This window comes from Oncorhynchus kisutch, linkage group LG25, assembly GCF_002021735.2.
Source record: "Oncorhynchus kisutch isolate 150728-3 linkage group LG25, Okis_V2, whole genome shotgun sequence".
NCBI classification, from domain to species: domain Eukaryota; kingdom Metazoa; phylum Chordata; class Actinopteri; order Salmoniformes; family Salmonidae; genus Oncorhynchus; species Oncorhynchus kisutch.
In genome coordinates this window covers 8160662-8182222 of record NC_034198.2, presented here as the reverse complement: position 1 = coordinate 8182222, position 21561 = coordinate 8160662, and the positions used below count along the sequence as shown (strand labels likewise).

The following is a 21561-nucleotide window of genomic DNA, read 5'->3' as shown; positions in this document are numbered from 1 at the left end:
CAGAGCCCGGACTTGAACCTGATCTAACATCTCTGGAGAAACCTGAAAGTAGCTGGGCAGCAACGTTTCCCATCCAACCTGACAGAGCTTGAGAGGATCTGCAGCGAATGGGAGAAACTCCCCAAATACAGGTGTGCCAAGGTTGTAGCTTAATACCAAAGAAGACTCAAGGCTGTAATCGCTGACAAAGGTGCTTCAACAAAGTACTGAATAAAGGGTCTGAATACTTGTGCAAATGTGATATTTCATTTTTTATTTTATGTAAAAAAAAAATGTAAACTCTAAAAACCTGTTTTTCCTTAGTCATTATGGGGTATTGATGAGGGGAAAAAACAATTGAATCCCTTTTAGATTAAGGCTGTAACGTAACAAAATGTGGAAAATGTCAAGGGGTCTAACTAAATACTTTCCGAATACACTGTATAATTTTTTTTTTCTTCTTCAATAAGATAACACTGAAAATTAAGAAAAACTTTCAGTTAAAATCCCAAAACTGAAAACTGGCAAAAGTGGTCTAAAACACCATGACAACACCACTCAAGTGGACAACTTTAAATATGTGATCAATATGACCAATACTGTGCACCATATGGTTAACAGGGCAGGAAGCCCAGAATACTCACCACAACAAGACAAGAAGGATTTCCTTCATCATCCCTTCTGAACATGTTTTAAGCCAACACATGTTTAAGGTTTCTATTCAATTTTAACACAAACAAAACTGTAAAATATTAGATTCTTCAAATGGTTACTGGAATTAAACTCAAGGTCAGAAAGGCAGATGAGGTTGACATAGGATATTTAAACCACCATCAATTATTGATGGGCAATATGTCAGCCTGTTAGGAGCAGGTCCATGTGGTGAACGATCATTCCAGGCTATTAAACACATCTACACCGCTGTGCCAGCTGCCAAGTCATTAACCATAGTTTTCCATTCATAAATGGAAAATAACAGATGGAAAGTTGCAGGAGATAGGGTCTCTTCCACAGCCTGAGGCAAAGCTTCTAGATACAGTAATACAGACATGTGCATCTTATTTCTTCTGACTCTGGCTAATCTATAGTCTCTCACCTGCTACAGTATCAGTTGCCACGCACTAACAAATCGTAACAGTTAAATAAAATAGACTGAGTGTACAAAACATTATGAACACCCGCTCCTTCCACGACAGACTGACCAGGTGAATTCAGGTGAAAGAATTCAGGTGAAAGCTATGATCCCTTATTGATGTAACTTGTTAAATCCACTTCAAATCAGTGTAGATGAAGGGTTAAATACGGGTTTTTTTAAGCCTCGAGAAAAGTGACACATTGGTTGTGTATGTGTGCCATTCAGAGGGTGAATGGGAAGACAAGATTTAAGTGCCTTTGAATGGAGTATGGTAGTAGGTGCCAGGCACACCGCTTTGTGTCAAGAACTGCAACCCTGCTGGGTTTTTCACGCTCAACAGTTTCCCGTGTGTATCAAGAATGGTCCACCACCCAAAGGACATCCAGCCAACCTGACAACTCTGGGAAGCATTGGAGTAAACATGGGCCAGAATCCCTGTGTAACGCTTTCGACACCTTGTAGAGTCCATGCCCTGACAAATTGTGGCTGTTCTGAGGGCAAAAGGGAGGGGGTAAAACTGAATATTAGGAAGTGTTCTTAATGTTTTGTACACTCAATGTATATTTGAATCCCTCACCGTTTCCTCTAGAATAGTCCCACAATCACTAAAGGGTCAGAATGACACAAAGATAGCCTGTTAATATGTAGTGACTGCAAAGAGGGGCCAGTATTACAGTATGTGAAAAGTGTTTAATCGTGCCGGCCATTTTTATGTCCTCATTTGAAAGTCAACACGATGCTTTCTGTTTTAAGACATAGTCTTGTCCATTGGCAGAAGGTAGGTGTTGGGGGGGGGGGGCTTGGCAGTGGTACTGTCTGTCACCGTCACACAATGAGAGGCAGAAGGTCAGGGGGGGAGGTAGAGGGGGGTGCTGTGATGGCTGTCAGTGTGCCAGGGTCCAGGCCATTCACCGCCCTGCTGTAAACACAAACACAACATGGGTTAGTCTGGTCTACTGACGGTTAGGCAACATCGCACTTATTGCTACTTACAAAATGAACCTTGCTGGATTCATATTATGGGGTGGTAAAACAGGTATATTAGCATAGCAAACATCAAATCTGCCTAGCCTAATACCTAGGTATTGCCAGTCAAATGTAAAACCATACACATGCTCCCTCCCCTCTCTTTTAATACCTAGTGGAGTTTGTTCAACCTAGTTTTGACCATATAAAAAAAAGTTAATTCCAGAGTCGGCATGGGTTCGAATCCGGCCCACTGCCCTTTGGCTCCCCCATCTTTCCACTGTAATCTCTCTACAATAGAGCTAAAAAAAAAATACAAAAGAAGTGGGACTGCCCCACTCCTTAAAAAAAAAGTTCATTCTAAAAAAAGTTGTGTTGTGTATTAATGTATTCCATTTCAAAACACCCATGTCTGGAATCAGATTCCTTCTTATCTATTTAGCTAGCTAGTAATATGAATAGTATGGCACAGTGGTGAGTGTGCTCTTTAGTAAAAGAGCTATATTTATACCTTCCCTGCGGTGAAACCCAAACCGTGTCCTTGTGAGCATGTCCTGCTCAACATGCTCATATCTATAGTTCCTCACACAGTAGAAACAACGCCATGGCACTATAACCTCTACACACAGTCACACCACTTCTACAGGGGACATAGTATTCATACCTTGAAAGACAACCTCAATAAGGAAAAACAGAAGGACAGCACCGGCTACATAAGAACAGGAAAATGTTACTTTTTACTTTAGAATCAGCTGCAAAAATGTATTGTTCACATCCAGTAGTTTGTAGTTCATTGACAATAATTGAGCACAAAATTCAAAAAGTGTACCACAACCAACTTTCCATTGCACTACAGTACATGCTTTCTCCTACACACCACAAAACTGAGAATCAATATCCCCAAAATGATTATTGATCCAAAGACCATGAAAGCTACCAACACACCAGCAGACCTACAGATATATTCAATGGGAAGGAGATATATCTACTGTACAGCAGTGTTAAGAAGCAGAGAAATGTTCCGCCACCCAGAGCAGATATCTAGCCCCACAGTGAGTGAATCTACCCCAGCGCTATAAGAGAAAAGTAGGGAGGCTTGTTAATCAAACAGCATGCAGGTGACCCACACATCATGAGAGGAGGAAGATCATTACCCAGAATTAATGCAGGGAATATGACCCTCTCTCTCCTGCTGGGGAAAAACACAAAGGGTCTGAGAGACCTTGTCAACCTCCATAACTCCTCCAACGTCAACACACTCCCATGTTCTCCCAACACTAAACAAACATTTCAAATACACATTTCTACTGTCAAATGGATCAACATCACCATTAAAAAATCTAACTGTAAAGGCAGAGGGGTCTTAACACAGCAAACAATACATCGAGAAAATGATTAATGCATTAGGCTTATAACCAAAACAAAGATTTGACATCTAAGAAATGTTGTTGTCCTTTACAAAGTGGCTTTCTCGGAAAACCATATCTTCAATCTCCTGTACCTCACAAATGAGTAATGTGTGTGTGTGTGTGTGTGTGTGTGTGTGAGAGAGAGAGTCAGAGAGGGTGTAGTTGAATCTGGCTTCGACTTACGTTTTGTCGTAGTATGACGACGTCGTGTGGAGTATATGGGAGAACTTGGCTGTGTTGCCGTTGATCACGTTCCCGTTTTCCGTGATGGCATAAGACTTCCTGGCTTTCTGGTCCTTGGCAAAGTTCCTGCAGGCTGTCAGCTTAGACTCCAGAGCCTGAGATGGACGTAGAGAACGCAAAAGGATAGAGACCTTCCACTATTAGCAAGAGGTCGATATATGGTATAAGATACCGTCTTAGTGTACCAGTATACAGAGTATACAGTGAATAGCGAATGTGTGCAAATAGAAAAATGTATGTCTCACCCCCACTTTCCGTAGCAAGTCACTGACGATGTTGAGGGCTGATATTCTAGCAGAGGGAGTCAGTGAGTTACCAAGGCCATTGGACAACTCTACAATATACAAATCAAAATCACATTTTATTAGTCACATGCTTTGTAAACAACAAGTGTAGACTAACAGTGAAATGCTTACTTACGGACCTTTCCTAACAATGCAGAGAGAATGAAAATAGCTAAATATTAGAAAAGTAGAACACGTAATAATAAATACACAATGACTAACGATAACTTGGCTACATGGGTACCAGTACCAAGTCGTATAGTACCAGTCAAAAGTTTGGACACACCTACTCATTCAAGGGTTTTTCTTAATTTTTTTCTACATTGTAGAATAATAGCAAAGACATCAAAACTATGAAATAACACATATGGAATCATGTACTAACCAACAAAAAAAAAGTGTGAAACAAATCAAAATATATTTTATATTTGAGATTCTTCAAAGTAGCTACCCTTTGCCTTGATGACAGCTTTGCACACTTGGCATTCGCTCAACCAGCTTCATGAGATAGTCACCTGGAAAAATAGTCACCTGTGAAATTTCTTTCCTTCTAAATGCGTTTGAGCCAAACATTTGTGTTGTGACAAGGTACAGATAGTATACAGAATATAGTCCTATTTGGTAAAATACCAAGTCCATATTATGACAAGAACAGCTCAAAAAAGCAAAGAGAAATGACAGTCCATCATTACTTTAGGACATGAAGGTCAGTCAATGCGGGACATTTCTTCAAGTGCAGTCGCAAAAACCATCAAGGGCTCTCATGAGAACTGCCACAAGAAAGGAAGACCCAAAGTTACCTCTGCTGCAGAGGATAAGTTCAAATAAATGCTTCAGAGTTCAAGTAACAGACACATCTCAACATCAACTGTTCAGAGGTGAATCAAGCCTTCATGATTGAATTGCTGCAAAGAAGCAACTACTAAAAGGACACCAATAAGAAGAAGAGAGTTGCCTGGGCCAAGAAACACAAGCAACACAGACCGGTGGAAATCTATCCTTTGGTCTGATGAGTCCAAATGTAAGATTTTTGGTTCCAACTGCCGTGTCTTTGTGAGACGCAGAGTAGGTGAAAGGAAGATCTCTGCATGTGTGCTTCCTACCGTGAAGCATGGAGGTGGTATGATGGTGCTTTCTGGTTACACTCAATGATTTATTTAGAATTTAAGGCACACTTAACCAACATGGCTACCACAGCATTCTGCAACGATACGCCATCCCATCTGGTTTGCGCTTAGTGGGACTATAATTTGTTTTCAACAGGACAATGACCCAACACACCTCCAGGATGTGTAAGGGCTATTTGACCAAGAAGGAGAGTGATGGAGTGCTGCATCAGATGACCTGGACTCCACAACCAACTGACCTCAACCCAATGGAGATGGTTTGGGATGAGTTGGACCGCAGAGCGAAGGAAAAGCACCAAATAAGTGCTTAGCATATGTGGGAACTCCTTCAAAACTTCCAGGTGAAGCTGGTTGAGAGAATGCCAAGAGTGTGCAAAGCTGTCAAGGCAAAGGGTGGCTACTTTGAAGAATCAAAAATCAAAAATATATTTTGATTTGTTAGGCCTGTTATCAGCAACCATCACTCCTGTATTCCACTCTTGTGTTAGCTAATCCAAGTTTATCATTTTAAAAAGGCCAATTGAGCATTAGAAAACCCTTTTGCAATTATGTTAGCACAGCTGAAAAATGTTATTCTGATTAAAGAAGCAACAAAACTGTCCTTCTTTAGACTAGTTGAGTATCTGGAACATCAGCATTTGTGGGTTTGTTTACATGCTCAAAATTGCCAGCAACAAAGAACTTTCTTCTGAAACTCGTCAGTCTATTCTTGTTCTGAGAAATGAAGGCTATTCCATGCGAGAAATTGCCAAGAAACTGAAGATCTCGTACAACGCTGTGTACTACTCCCTTCACAGAACAGCGCAAACTGGCTCTAGCCAGAATAGAAAGAGGAGGGGGAGGCCCGGTGCACAACTGAGCAAGAGGACAAGTACATTAGAGTGTCTGGCTTGAGAAACAGACACCTCTCACAAGTCCTCAACTGGCAGCTTCATTAAATAGTACCCGCAAAACACCAGTCTCAACGTCAACAGTGAAGAGGCGACTCCGGGATGCTGGCCTTCTAGGCAGAGTTGCAAAGAAAAAGCCATATCTCAGACTGGCCAATAAAAAGTAGATGGGCAAAAGAACAGAAGAAGGACTTACTGGAGGGAAAAACGTGAAAAACGTGAATGAATTCATTTGCAAATTATGGTGGAGAATAAGTATTTTTTCAATAACAAAAGTTTCTCAATACTTTGTTATATACCCTTTGTTGGCAATGACAGAGGTCAAACGTTTTCTGTAAGTCTTCACAAGGTTTTCACACACTGTTGCTGGTATTTTGGCCCATTCCTCCATGCAGATCTCCTCTAGAGCAGTGATGTTTTGGGGCTGTTGCTGGGCAACACAGACTTTCAACACCCTCCAAAGATTTTCTATGGGGTGGAGATCTGGAGACTGGCTAGGCCACTCCAGGACCTTGAAATGCTTCTTACGAAGCCACTCCTTCGTTGCCCGTGCGGTGTGTTCGGGATCATTGTCATGCTGAAAGACCAGCCATGTTTCATCTTCAATGCCCTTGCTGATGGAAGGAGGTTTTCACTCAAAATCTCACGACACATGGCCCCATTCATTCTTTCCTTTACGCTGATCAGTCGTCCTGGTCCCTTTGCAGAAAAACAGCCCCAAAGCATGATGTTTCCACCCCCATGCTTCACAGTAGGTATGGTGTTCTTTGGATGCAACTCGGCATTCTTTGTCCTCCAAACACGACGAGTTGAGTTTTTACCAAAAAGTTATATTTTGGTTTCACCAGACCATATGACATTCTCCCAATCTTCTTCTGGATCATCCAAATGCTCTCTAGCAAACTTCAGACGGCCTGGACATGTACTGGCTTAAGCACGGGGACACGTCTGGCACTGCAGGATTTGAGTCCCTGGCGGCATAGTGTGTTACTGATGGTAGGCTTTGTTACTTTGGTCCCAGCTCTCTGCAGGTCATTCACTAGGTCCCCCCGTGTGGTTCTGGGATTTTGGCTCACCGTTCTTGTGATCATTTTGACCCCACGGGGTGAGATCTTGCATGGATCCCCAGATCAAGGGAGATTATCAGTGGTCTTGTATGCCTTCCATTTCCTAATAATTGCTCCCACAGTTGATTTCTTCAAACCAAGCTGCTTACCTATTGCAGATTCAGTCTTCCCAGCCTGGTGCAGGTCTACAATTTTGTTTCTGGTGTACTTTGACAGCTCTTTGGTCTTGGCCATAGTGGAGTTTGGAGTGTGACTGTTTGAGGTTGTGGACAGGTGTCTTTTATACTGATAACAAGTTCAAACAGGTGCCATTAATACAGGTAACGAGTGGAGGACAGAGGAGCCTCTTAAAGAAGAAGTTACAGGTCTGAGAGCCAGAAATCTTGCTTGTTTGTAGGTGACCAAATACTTATTTTCCACCATAATTTGCAAATTCATTAATAAAAAATCCTACAATGTATTTTCGGGATTTTTTTTACAGGCCTCTCATCTTTTTAAGTGGGAGAACTTGCACAATTGGTGGCTGACTAAATACTTTTTTGCCCCACTGTATAGTGTCTTATCCATGTCCTTGTTCAGCCACGACTCCGAGAAACGTGGATATTATAGTTCTTCAGGTCCCATTTATAGGATAGTCTCGAACGGAGCTCGTCCATTTTGTTATCCAGTGATTGTACGTTTGCCAATAGAACAGTAATTGACATACAGTATACTTCACATAAAAAAGGAGAGTGTTGAGGTCAGAGCAAAAGGGTACCTGTGGGGTTGGCGAAGGCATTGTCCAGACTCTTCGCGAGCGGCGTTGCGGGGAGAGACAGTAAGGCCTGGACAGAGTAATCCATCTTGTCATTGTCCTCCTGGGTGGGCGAGGTGGGCGCCGACATCCTGGTTACGTCCGTATTTCGCTCTCGGACAGCAAGCTCCTGACGCAGGTCTGACAGACAAGCAGACAGACAGCCTTAAATAGTCTAAGTCAGACCAGACAATCAGATTGAGGTTAATGGTGTGATAGTCTCTCCCAACAATAATTTGTGGCTGTAAGCAATGCTAATGCTGTGAGTACATGGGTTCTATTCATTTCACTGAGAAGATGAAAGAGAAAAGGGAACAGCTAATTTTCTAATGAGTCAAAACAGATCAATAAGCACCTCTGGCCTCATCTTTCAATCTCTGCACTGAGACCAGGACGAATTCCTTCTCATCCAGCTCGCTCTCCAGGAAGGCGTTCCTCTCGATAGCCTGGTTCAGACGCTGCTCAAAGTCCTCCAGGGACACAATTGTAGCCCTGCAGAAATAAATAAATAATTTAATTCAAAGGAAACCACTGTTCAGTGGACTCTTTGCTTCTGCACACAAAGGCACATGCTGAAACATACACTGATACCCGTGTTTCACCGTGATGCAGTACTGTTATTTAGTGCTAAATTAATCTCTTGTGGACAAACTGTGCAAACATAAATCGACCCTCTGACTAAATTATGCATGATTTTTGTTCTTGGTTAACAGAGGTCAGTGCTAAATTAGCATTTCAATTAACATGTTTGCTGAAAGGACATATTCTTTCCACAGCTTACCAGCTTGCACATATCATATTCCATTCCATGTCAATGATGCTTAATAAGCATTGTTTGAACCAAAAGATTACATGATTTCATTTCAATGAAACAAAAATTAAATGAAACAATGACTTATGTTAATATCATGTATCATACAATAATGATTCATTTTGAAATATGATGTAAATAGTCCCATATATTCAACATGCTGTAAACTATTGTTTTTTTAAACAGTTAAACTTTTTAATCCCTTATTAACTCTAATTAGAATGACCTATGCTATGTTCATTGGTTGCACTGATTGTCTACATACCCTGGTTCAAGCGTTCATGATGTATGGCACTGAGTTGGGAGCATATACAGTGCATTCGGAATGTATTCAGACCCCTAGACTTTTTCCACATTGTTACGTTATAGCCTTATTCTAAATTATTATTTTTTTAACATTTTATTTCCTCATCAATCTACGCACAATACCACATAACGCTGTACAACATCACAGTACCAAAAAGTCACGATACTTATGATACCAACATTTTATAAAACCATTTCATATGATACTGACACTTTGCTTAGAAATTCAGTAAAACTTTAAGCAACAGCAACTAGCATTCGCCAGTTCAAATAATGTCACTTTCAAGCGCGTATCAGCCAGCCCCATCCAGCCCTCACTAGCTTCTCTCCAGCCTATTCTTCCTGCTCGTCTATTCCTCCATCAGTTTTTAAAAATATCATTTATCTGTGAAGGAGAGCAGGGATTCAGATACTGATCAGTCTACTGTTGTTACATTTGTACATTTCATCCCAGATATAACCAGTCTGTGTCAGCCTTGCAAGTTCACTGTCATGCAGCAGTGCCAGAGAGGAAAAACAGCTTTTCAACAGGCATGCTGGCAGCTTTACATCAAAGAAAACAGCTCTTCCCTAGTTCAAGTTATTTAAGAAATATGAGCCATACAACCGGAGCTACCTTTTTTTCTTCCTGCGCGATATCATTTTAAAACCAATCCTGGGGTGATAATTACTGGTTTGAGAAAGAACAACATTAAATCAGTCATTTTACCTAGCTAGCGAACAACCTGGTAACTTGACAGTAGGTCTAGGCAAATTTGATTGGCACTGGAAGAAAGGAAAAGGGTCTGCTACTCATGAGACGTGTTTCAAAGGATTCATATAGGCCTAATGTAAGCCTAAACTATATCAAAGAGTGGTGTGTGTGTGTTTATAAGAGAGAGAGTGTGTAAGGAAGTGTGTGTGTGTTCCAACTGAAGAGTAAAGAAGATTTCATGCAGCGTTTTCCACTTATTGCCACAATGACATGCAGATCATTAGGTGGTGAGGGTAGGTAGCAACACATCTTCCACGCTGATCCTCAACACTGGAGCCCCTCAGAGGTGTGTGCTCAGTCCTCTCCTGTACTACCTGTTCACCTACGACTGCATGGCCAGGCACGACTCCAACACCATCATTAAGTTTGCAGACGACACAAAAATGGTAGGCCTGATCACCGACAACGACGAGACAGCCTTTAGGGAGGTCAGAGACTTGGCCGGGTGGTGCCAGAATAACATCCTATCCCTCAATGTAACCAAGACTAAGGAGATGATTGTGGACTACAGGAAAAGGAGGACCGAGCACACCCCCATTCTCATCAATGGGGCTGTAGTGGAGCAGGTTGAGAGCGTCAAGTTCCTTGGTGTCCACATCACCAACAAACTAGAATGGTCCAAACACACCAAGACGGTTGTGAAGAGGGCATGACAAAGCCTATTCCCCCTCAGGAAACTAAAAAGATTTGGCATGGGTCCATGCCATTCTATGCAGTATTGAATTATACAGTGTGAAGTTAAATGCTATATGTGTTGTATTGAGTAGAAGTGTGAATATCAGTGACAGGTTTTTTTGTGTAGCACATGAACATAACGTTTAGAAAACGGGAACAATTGTCGAACAGGACACGAGGCCACTGAATTTTCCCCGTGGTATTACGAAATGTAGTGTGTGAAATGCCCAGGAGGGTGGCCGTTTCTGAGATACTGGATCCGGCGCGCCTGGCACTGACGATCATAGCACGCTCAGTTGCTTAGGTCACTCGTTTGCCCATTCAATCAAACAGTAACCGAATGCCTTGATGCCCGTCTGCCTGCTTTATATAGCAAGCCACGGCCAAGTGACTCACTGTCTGTAGGAGCATGGGGTGAATGGGGTGGTGTACCTAATAAACTGGTCGGGGAATTTACAGCAATCAGACCCATTTGGGCCAGAGGCATGTTTTAATTGGAATGGGGATTTTCCATCAGTCATCTGATTACTCCCAATGAAGAGCACAGTGGGGAATTAATTAGAAAACATGCAACAAGCATCTCAGCCTCCAGCACCTCTCTGCATGGGGTTAATGTATGAGTTTGTGTTCTGAAAGAGGATGAATACTTTTGCATCAACTGTTAAATTAGTACTACTGATAGATATTGTCTCTACTATTGCCTTTTTCGTCCAAAACAAACATCCTAAAGTATACAGTAAATATCAGGTTATGACGACTTCTACAGCTCCTCTTCTAATGCTGTATCCAGTATCTGTCTGTTAGATACTGTTTAGTGGTCTGGTCTCTTTGCTGACCTCTTGGCTCTTTCTAGGTCGTCGTTGGACTGCTCTAGCTCCCGCACGTATTTGTGGAGCTGCTCCTTTATGCCCCGGGTCTGTCCCAGGTCATCCTCCAGCATGTTGATCTGTTTGTAGCTCTGGGCATACTGCTGCTCCAGTTTTTCCTGGGGGGGGGTCAAGAGATGGAGAGAGAAGGGGGGGGGGGGGGGGGGACACCATTTTAAATAGGACGTTAAAGCTTTATTTTCCTAAGACCTCGCAGTCACACGCATACCCAAACAAGTGGAGGGAACAACCGTGGTAACCTACATTCTGTCATCTATTTTACAGAGCACTCCGTTATGATCCGTTTACTCCAGCGTTCTCAGGGTATGGGATGATGATGTGACCGTCTATCTTCTCCTGGAGCTCAGCTCAAAAATGTGTCTGGGTCTGCCAGTCTTTCTGACCTATATCTTCTGGATATGTCACATCTGAATCAATTAACCACTAACCTGGGCCAGACAAATCCTGCTTTGTCCTGAAATGCCATTTTACATTAACTACATATTCATCAGCACATACATTCTAGCCTACGTCAAGTAGCTCATAACAAGGCGTAACTCAAGGTGACAGACAGTCTCAGACACAGTTTCTGGCATCAGAATGAGAAAACCAGTCATTGCTGTGGTATTTTCCATAAACAAATGCATGAAAGCAATAATTGTTTATTGCCTGGAATAACCACCAGACAGTTGAAAAAAAGTAGAACAGAAGACAATCTCACCATCACCGGTGGGGTGACTCGCATGGCTTGAGTCATAATGTGAACATGGACAAGGGAGCCACACTCATCCCAGCGCTAATTACGGCATGAGAATGAATGTGCTGCTGATGCATTGTGTATGAAAATGATGAGTTTGATGCAAATGAACCACAGCTGGATATAACAGGATGTCGAGGGGCAGTAAAACACAGGTGCCGATTCCCCATAGTATTGATCAGAGCAAGATTGGGAAAGAGAGTTCCTTGTCTGCCTGACTGATACGATTTCTGTCTCCTTTACTGTTGAACATGCCTGATACGTCATTAAGAACTTCTATTAGGTTGGAATACTGACAGACACATGCTAACGAAACGTGCCTCCTCCCTGGAGACCGCAATAAAGGACAAGCCATGATGATATAAGGCAGCTTCAAATAGTCATCAATAGTTTATTATGTCAAGGGTATGGAGCGTTTCTTAGGTTGTCAAAAGAGGAGCATGAACGCTAAAGGCGCCTCTAAAATATTTTCTTGTCAATTCATGCAGTAAACTCACATTCCAATAACAATACGTTTTTTTTTTACTTGAGCCGATCTAGTGTATTGTGTCCCTCTTGTGTACCTTGAGTGAGTCCACCTCTTTCTTGAGCGTGCTGTTTTCAGAGTGCAGGACTCTCGTGCGGTGCTCGGCCTGGCCCAGCTGGGTCTCCAGCTCTGCCTCCAGCTCTCTGCTGCCCTCCTGAAACTCCAGCAGCTCCTCCTGGGCCTCCTGGCAACTGACAGGGCAGATACCACCGGAGGACATGGTTAGTACAACAGTCCATTAGTATTTATTTGGTTTTTACTATGAAATGAAAGTACCCAGGTTAAGTATACAAGACTTAAAGAAACTCTTGTACTTTTGTATACTTTTTAACCAGTAGTTCTGAAAGTAGAGCTCACGAGTCAAAAGAGGTCCCCGAAAATTGAGTACAACATCACACATGTGCACCACATCATTGCCCTCTCGCTCTCTTGCTCTGCTGTGGGTGCATGATGTGACTTTTGCTAGCTGTCACTCATATGGTGAGGGGCTGAAGCTCATTGGTTGAACTCAAATTGCTGGACCACATGGGGGAAAATGGCGTAGCACAGCTTCCAGAGAAACAGTCGCTTTCAAAATAGGGATTTTGTGGCTATGCTAATTGCAGTAAGACAGTAATTCTGCTCATAGTGGGAGGTTTAAAACATACTCAGTATTCACCAAAGTTCCGGAGCATATCTTTAAAAATAGAAATCACAAAATCATGTTACAGCCTTCTATGATGAATGGTATCTACGATCTACAAGACTTCTTAAAGTCACAGTATCCTGTTTTGTAGACAGTAACAGGAACTAGCAACCCATATATGACCAATCTTTATTTATCTAATAACATGAAAATCCTACATGACATACAGTAGGTACTTAAACATACACTGTCTTCAGGCCATTTAAACAGTGGAAATTCAAAGTGCCGATCCTGACCGCTTCACAAAGCCCACACAGGATTTGCACGGTTACGCTTGATCGTGATCCAGCCAATCAAAGAACTCTCTGACTTTCCTAACACCACATTGCATCACTGGTCCACCCTGGCCTCTCCAAAACAGCAACAGACTGTCTGTCTGCTACCCAGAGCAAAAGTAGATATTATATAAATAACCAAAAGGTTGGGTTGTTTACTGTGGGCATGTGGCCAGGACAGGGTAGTGTTTCAGGGTGGGGGTTGGGCTGAATGGGGTTATGTAAGTAAGTGTCTGCCGCCCGCTAAAGCCATGGACACACAGCTGCTCTAAAAATGTGTCCAGGGGCCATCGGCATTGCACGCTACAGGCATGTGACACGTGGGACATGGTGGAAGGGGGGCCTGGAAACAGCACCTACCTTCCTGCTATAGGCTGTCTGTCCTGTGTTGCTACCCTGGGGGCAGTGGTGGTTTGAAGGGGAAAGCCAAGTGGGCTCTTTAACTTTAAAACCCCAGCAGGTCACCACTTCCTCCATCTGTGGTTAGTTCCAAACGCAGCATCAGCACCCTCGACGGTCTTTGAACTGCTTGTTTTGCCCAAGAGGTGAATGTCCCTTTCGGATATCCCTGAGCTGTCAGGGAACCCGAGCATCCTTTTATTGGCAAACAATTTTTGTAACAGTGTTTAGGAGAATCCTCAAGCAAGAGCATCTATTGTTGATATTAAGGAGCTGCTTCACTACCAAATTCATGACAATCTTAAACACACATTTATTGAGCGATACAAAAGGGGAGTGGCTTTGATTCCCATTGGGTGTAAATGTCCATAGAGCCTCATATAACAGAGTGTAGTCTCCCCTAGCGCTGGGTGTATCTGTTGTCCACTGCGATCTTATCAGTAGTCTTTTGTATCAAAATAGCAGTGTGCCTGTGCTGTGCGATGACGATGTGACTCTATTTCTCTCAATGAACGTCTGTCGCCCACTGCCAGTCTTGCACAGATGGGAAAAGAAAACTATTAAATAATCCCATTCAGTGTAGACTTCAGGTATATTTTTTTGTATTTTACCCCCTTTTTCTCCCCAATTTCGTCATATCCAATAGCGATCTTGTCTCATCGCTGCAACTCCCCAACAGGCTAGGGAGATTTGAAGGTCAAGTAATACGTCCTCCGAAACATGACCCGTCAAACCGCGCTTCTTAACACCTGCCTGCTTAACCCGGAAGCCAGCTGCACCAAAGTGTCGGAGAAAACACTGTTCAACTGATGACCGAAATCAGCTGGCAGGTGCTCAGCCCGCCACAAGGAGTTGCTAGAGCGCAATGAGCCAAGTAAAGTCCCCCCGGCCAAACCCTCCCCTAACCAGGACGACATTGGGGCCAATTGTGCTCCGCCCTATGGGACTCCCGTTCACGGCCGGTTGTGACACAGCCTGGGATAGAACCCGGGTTTGTAGTGCCGCCTCAAGCACTGCGATGCAGTGCATTAAATCGCTGCGCTACTCGGGAGGCCTTAAGAAACTTTATAATGTGAAACCAGATCTGTCCCTTTGGAAGTATAAAGGAGTATTGAAGGACATTCCTAACATGGTCTTACATAAAGGACTTTCACAGGTTAAACTGTATCGGTCATTCATTAATGCTCTTAAAAACGAAAGAGTGAGGAGAGCTCAGCTATGAGGTCAATGTAACAAGTCTGGCTTGGGAATTTCCTTTCAGAAGTACTCAGGATTTTAAAGTACAGAGATATAGATATATATATAGTGCTGCTCGGTTACCATGCACACAGTGAAACCACAGGATTCCAACATACTGTCATACTTTGAGTTTCTGGTGAGTTCAAGTAAAAGAAGCCTGATGATCTTAGATATAGCATTAATGTACCATAAAAAGGCATGATTTGTGCATATCTTACCTTTTCTGGTACTTGAGGGAAAGAGTCTTCCAGAAGTCAATCTCCTCATCTTTCGAGATGAATTTTGGAATCATATCTGTGTTCATGATATACATTTAGATCTGGAAAATCAACAGAAACAATTTATATTACACAAATCAAATGTATTTATATAGCCCTTCTTACATCAGATCTCAAAGTGCTGTACAGAAACCCAGCCTAAAACCCCAAACAGAAGCACTGTACAAACAAACAATGACATTTATCAGTAGCACTGTTGGGTTGAAAAAGTTGAGTGGAAATACATCATTTTCATATAGACGAACAACCACCAGAGCAAATATGGTACATTAGACATGTTTCCAAAAAGGAATAGGACCACAGTAGAGTACACAGGGCATCAATCAGTGACACAGGACATGCTTCATTAGATAAATAATGAACATAATGACCTGAAGTACCCTGCTCTGTCCACTCCAATCAATACCTTCTCAACATTCTCTCAAGCTATTTTTGTAAAGTTGCAGCCGAGTGCCATAGGGTGTGTTTATGCGTAATGGATGTGTGCCCCCGCTCGTCCTCTCTCGAGCCCTCTCTTCTGTATAGTCACAAAACACACTGGAATGATTTTCAACTCAGCAATTTCAACTCTTATCTAGTAATCATTTATTATGCACTGTATGCCAAAGCCACAGTAGTTGGCTCTTCCGCAGGTTGCCTAGCTCTTGAACTTTCCAGGCCAGCTAGTGTTGGACTCCCAGGACTGCAAGTGTTAGCCTATCGCCTAATAAGACCGACATCAACTCCTGGGCTGTAGCATCAGGTCCCATCGGACGCAGAAATCTGTAGATCAATGATTTTTCTGGGAACTAATCAAAGGGCATGTCTGAGTCCATAGCCTCAAACAGAGACGATTATTAAAATAACTGTATTCATTTCCCCTAGCACAGAAAAAAGGGATGTAACAACGCATATTTGAGTTTCCTGGAAAGAGGAAACAGAAATTAAAAAGCGATGTGTTAGCCTATACATAGAGATCTGCTGTGTCAACTGCTGTTGCAGTATTAAGTTCCAGATAACTCTAGATTCAAATGTAAAAAATTTGAAATTGGTTGAAGTATAAAACGAGACATTCTAATTTCCCTGGAGGTAAAAAAAAAAGAAAAGTGTGGCCAGGAGTAGGGCTGTGGCGGTCATGAAATTTCGTCAGCCGGTGATTATCAAGTAAATAACCGTCGGTCTCACGGTAACTTACAAACACATTTAGCATCTCCTGGCGTCCACACACACACAACCTACTGATGCAGACCTTTGTAACATCTACAAGTCTAATAAATCCATGTAATATAGCCTACACCTTCACAATAAATCCATTGTTTATTTTAGACAGGTCTAAAGAAACATTAATGAAGAAAATGTAGTCTATTTCAGAAGAACAGAATAGCATACTCTGAGTTGTCCTTATTTAAGGTCCTGATCTGGCTATGTCATATGGCTGTGGGCTACACTAGTTCATTTAGCAGACAAGATTTGGTTAGAATTCTGTGGCATTATTTTATAATGTAGAATACAATTGAACAAAGCTGAATAAAAAAGAAAGGATATTTTCTCTAAATGATTTGAGGGAGTGCGCACATGCGGCTATTCTGTGTTGAGCGGTTAACAAAGAAATAGGTACTCCTATATGCTTCATTTAGAGTTATGTAACTTCAGTTGTTCCACAAACATTGGACTATATGTTTAGAATTTAATACATTGTAAGGCTGTATGATGCGAGTAATCATGATTTGAAAGGCATGAGCTCTGCTTAGTTTTTTGCGCAGGCTGTATGTAAACACTTCATCAGTCTCTCATTCACAATTTGACAAGCACTTAATAATGACTGGAATTTCCAGGCGGCGTCCCCTGTGTGTGGCCGTAATGCACCCTAAAAAAAATCTATGCCTTTTGCGGCCGGTTGTTCCATTCTTCCTAAGTGCTGCGTGCTCCGAAGCGCCTCTCACTCACATGGCTCTCCATCATGTGATCAGGTCTTTCTCACAGGCTACAAGTGAAGACAGTACTTTCTTGAAGTACTTTCTTGAAGCACATCTGTATTTAGGGAGATTCTCCCATTCTTCTCTGCAGATCCTCTCAAGCTCTGTCAGGTTGGATGGGGAACGTCACTGCCCAGCTACTTTCATGTCTCTCCAGATATGTTCGATTGGGTTCAAGTCTGGGCTCTGGCTGTGCCACTCAAGGACATTCAGAGACTTGTCCCAAAGCTACTCCTGCGTTGTCTTGGCTGTGTACTTAGGGTGATTGTCCTGTTGGAAGGTGAACCTTCGTCCCAGTCTGAAGTCCTGAGTGCTCTGCAGCAGGTTTTCATCAAGGATCTCTGTACTTTGCTCCATTCATCTTTCCCTCAATCCTGACTAATCTCCCAGTCCCTGCCACAGAAAAACATCCCCACAGCATGATGGTGCCAGGATTCCTCCAGACATGACGCTTGACCCTTCACATACCTAACCAATTCCTTGGCTCTCTTATTTTCAGTGCCACAATGTCCTTGAGGAGCAGATTCAATGCATGAGCAGCACAGCCAATGGGTGTGATGTGAGGGTAGGACTCCTCCACTTCAGACCAAGCAGCCTTCAAGTTCGCAGCATTGTCTGTCGCCAGTGCAAATACCTTCTGCGGTTCAAGGTCATTGATGACTGCCTTTAGCTCATCTGCAATGTAGAAACCGGTGCTTCTGTTGTCCCTTGTGTCTGTGCTCTTGTAGAATACTCGTTGAGGGATGGATGTAGTTAATTATTCCTTGCCCACAAACATTCGATCACCATCAGAGATGATTGCAATACAGTCTGCTTTCTCTATAATTTGCTTGACCTTCACTTGAACTCTGCATCCAGCAAATGAGTAGATAAAGCATGTCTGGTTGGAGGGGTGTATGCTGGGTGAAGAACATTAAGAAATCTCTTCCAATACACATTCCCTGTGAGCATCAGAGGTGAACCAGTTGCATACATAGCTTGAGCAAGACATTCATCAGTACTCTGACTACGTTCCTCCATTGAGTCAAAAACACTTCTGATTTCAGGAGGACCATGTGCTGTTGCTATCGAATAAGGTGTCTGATTCATAATTTTCACCTCGAATAGAAGGAGAGGGACTCTTTGTTGCATTCTTCACATATGATTTGGCACAGTATTTGCAAATGTACACAGCTTTTCCTTCTACATGAGCTGCAGTTAAATGTCTCCACACATTAGATAGTGCCCGTGGCATTTTCCTGTAAAGATGAGAAAACAAATGAGTAAAAAAAAAACTAACACAAATCCATGTACAGATAAATAGTTAAGCAGTTAGATTAAACAACTCCTTTGTAAGATAAATGTTTTAAAATGAAACATGTATGGAAACAGGTGAATTAACACTCCTCAGTTAGCAGGCTCAAGCAAGCTAAAACCCACATGGTAGCAAAAACTAACTAGCAGATATGGTTAAGTTAGAAATGATTTAAACACACTTGCTGTAGGCTACTATTTACTAATTAACAAAACATTATGTCATAAAATATATTCACCCCTCCCAGTATTACCATCAAAACTTACCATAAAGCATGTAGTCCTTGGCTCAGACAGTGTAGTAGCGTGAGCTCAATAGCATCTCCTTAGTGTGCAAGATCTTGAGAATCAGCTGTACATATGATGGATGAGTGCACTGCACATGTGATGGAAGAATGCACTGTGCATGCAGAGGGTAGCAATTCCATTGGAATTGGGGATAGTTTAACCAAAATATGCCACAAGACCTAGAATTTCCTTATGTGTATCCCACAAAAAAGGTTTACTGTTATAAGCTAACTTTTTTGATGAATGTATGCACAATTCCCCAAATTCCAGGGCTTAACTTCCCATGGAAAATTTCCAGAATTTACCATAAAGTCTCTGAACCTTTGCAACCCTAGGACTGAGAGAAGGGAGTTGGAGAGGAGAGAAAGAGGTCATGTAGCTTGTACTTGAAGGCCACTACGCATTATAATATTAAGCCCACATAACAGAAAGATTCATGCAGTGCCTGACACGTTTTCTATTACCACTGAATTATTTAGTGGGAAAAGGAGAAATTCTCCTCTCTGGCAAAAATGATATCACAAAATGTGGTGCAGAAGAATAGTAAAGAATAATATACTGGATCGTACTGAAGGTAACGCGTTAGCTAGCTACATCATGATCTCATTCTTGCATCATCATCATCTCTAACAGGAATCCTTAACGTGAAGAACATCTGCTGCCAGGAAAAATACTGACATGACAAGCCCATTTCAAGGCCATCTGGCATGTGGAAAAATAATACTTAACAAATCTATCCATCTATAACAAATAAAGTAGAGCATTGCCATTAGTTTGCTGTCATTAGTCACAAGATAGTACGCGAAAATGAACTGTCAAAACCAAACTGTCAGCTGTCAAACATGCCCGGTCTCGAGTCGCTATAGCCACACGGGGCGACGCTTGGCTAACGTTAACTAGCTAGCTACTTACTGGTAGCTACCCGCATCAATTCGAAGGAATTGTATTTTCTTGCATTTTGCGATAATAAAGACAACGATTACATTGTGTAAAATCCCAACACAATGTCATACATACATACATACATACATATTGCGACGTACTTGAACATTTCCAGTCGGTGTATTACCCCTTTCGAGGGTTTTCAGTCCATAGCTGTCCTCTCGGTGGTTCTCTGTAGTGATGTGCAGTTCGCTAACGATTGGTTCTTTTTGAACGACTCTTTTTTTCTGACTCGAGAGTCCTGATTCGTTTTTCTGAGTGACTCGTTCATATTAGGGGGTTGTTTGACCTACTGTAACTGTTAAGTGCTGGCAGCAATGAGTCAGTCCTACAGCAGGATTAATACACGCTCCTCTGTCATATGCGCGCAGGGAAATAGATCATGAGCATAGAGAAGAAAAATAAACGTTTACACCTGATAATTGATTATTGAATATTATGATTAAAAACAGCTTTGTATAACCAAAACATACACCGCATCTCCTCAACGAACACGAGTAAAACGTGAAAGCACGTTCAAAAATGTCAACACCTCACCTGATTGGTCAGAAGAAAATGTCCTGTCCACCAGAGCTCATGTCTTACCTTCGGTGCTTGCTTGCAGATTTTTGTTTTTAACTGCTAAACTTTTGGCACAGGTTAGTCGCAAAATGTGTGCCAAAACTCTTGAGTGCACAGATTCGACATCGACAAATGTAGTTTTGATTCACAGAAGAAGATTCACCAGTCGCAAGTTTACTCAATGAGTTGTATTCATTCTGAAATGTAGTTGCGTGCTTGCAAATCTTATTGAATTTATTCACATATCAATTTACATGTTTGCAAGTGTTGTATTTATTCACACATCACGCTTCCAAGTGTTGCATTTATTCTCAAAATAACTACAAAACTCAGTCTACAGGTGCAACTCATACTTTACATGATTGTATAAGGAAGTCAATATCTTACCTCCATAGAACTTTCCATCACTACTCTGTTGGGAAGAAACTGTTGATGCTACGTGTAGGCTGGTACACACCCGCAGCTTTCATCATACAAGGACAAGACACGCACTAGAGCAGAGCAAGTGCATCAAAATAGATTTTTAGCATCATCTGGTGGTCAAAAGCTGCAATGCACGTCTTCAATTAATAGTTTTTCGAATTACACGGTTCTATAGCCGACCAGTTAATATATAGCTCAGTGTTCTATATGATTGATTATGTTTAAGCTACTACAGTGTTTGACTGAGAACGTAACAATAACCTATCTCGAACCAGAATTATATATTGTTGTTGAGTGGTGAATTAATTGGTTGATTTTTGGGGGTGATCTAGTCATATCTCCCATTCATGTATAACATTCTGGGGGATTTTTTTTGTGCTAACTTATTCACTGGACACGTCTGTTTATTATAGGCTGTTTATTATAGACTGTATTATATGCTTTATTGTTAAATACTGTATTATAAGCAAGTGCCTTCGGCTTGTGCAAGAGGTGTCACTACAGTCCCTGGTTCGAATCCAGGCTGGATCACATCCGGCCGTGATTGGGAGTCTCCATAGGGCAGCGCACAATTGGCCCACAATTGGCCCAGCGTCGTCCGGGACTTGCCTAGTTAAATAAAGCTTAAATAAAAT

General features: G+C 42.1%; 1 protein-coding gene across 9 annotated transcripts; it reads right to left on the bottom strand.

Moving 5' to 3' along the window:
- Positions 1–686: 686 nt before the first annotated feature.
- LOC109870316 (nuclear distribution protein nudE-like 1-A) lies at positions 687–20971 on the bottom strand. 9 transcript variants are annotated; one of them, XM_020460784.2, is made up of 11 exons: positions 20044–20385; positions 15405–15505; positions 12626–12779; positions 11276–11424; positions 8249–8385; positions 7858–8034; positions 3978–4066; positions 3673–3827; positions 3235–3269; positions 2745–2789; positions 1783–2033 (listed from the first exon to the last, which is right to left on the bottom strand). In XM_020460784.2, exons 2-11 carry the CDS (start codon positions 15497–15499, stop codon positions 2023–2025), a joined length of 1047 nt encoding a protein of 348 aa, XP_020316373.1. In that variant the 5' UTR covers positions 15500–15505; positions 20044–20385; the 3' UTR covers positions 1783–2022. The 9 variants fall into 9 exon arrangements, with proteins under 9 accessions (XP_020316374.1, XP_020316369.1, XP_020316370.1 ...); XM_031804983.1 differs by having other exon boundaries at positions 1783–2030; XM_020460785.2 differs by lacking the exon at positions 2745–2789 and having other exon boundaries at positions 687–2033; positions 20044–20382.
- Between the last annotated feature and the right edge of the window lie 590 nt (positions 20972–21561).

Coding starts and splice junctions, on each gene's coding strand:
- LOC109870316 (XM_020460780.2), bottom strand. CDS start 15,499: ATGTATATCATGAACACAGATATGATTCCAAAATTCATCTCGAAAGAT. Junction 11,425..12,625: donor AAGAGGTGGACTCACTCAAG/GTACACAAGAGG, acceptor ACCCCCCCCCAG/GAAAAACTGGAGCAGCAGTA. Junction 8,035..8,248: donor ATTGAAAGATGAGGCCAGAG/GTGCTTATTGAT, acceptor CTTGTCTGTCAG/ACCTGCGTCAGGAGCTTGCT.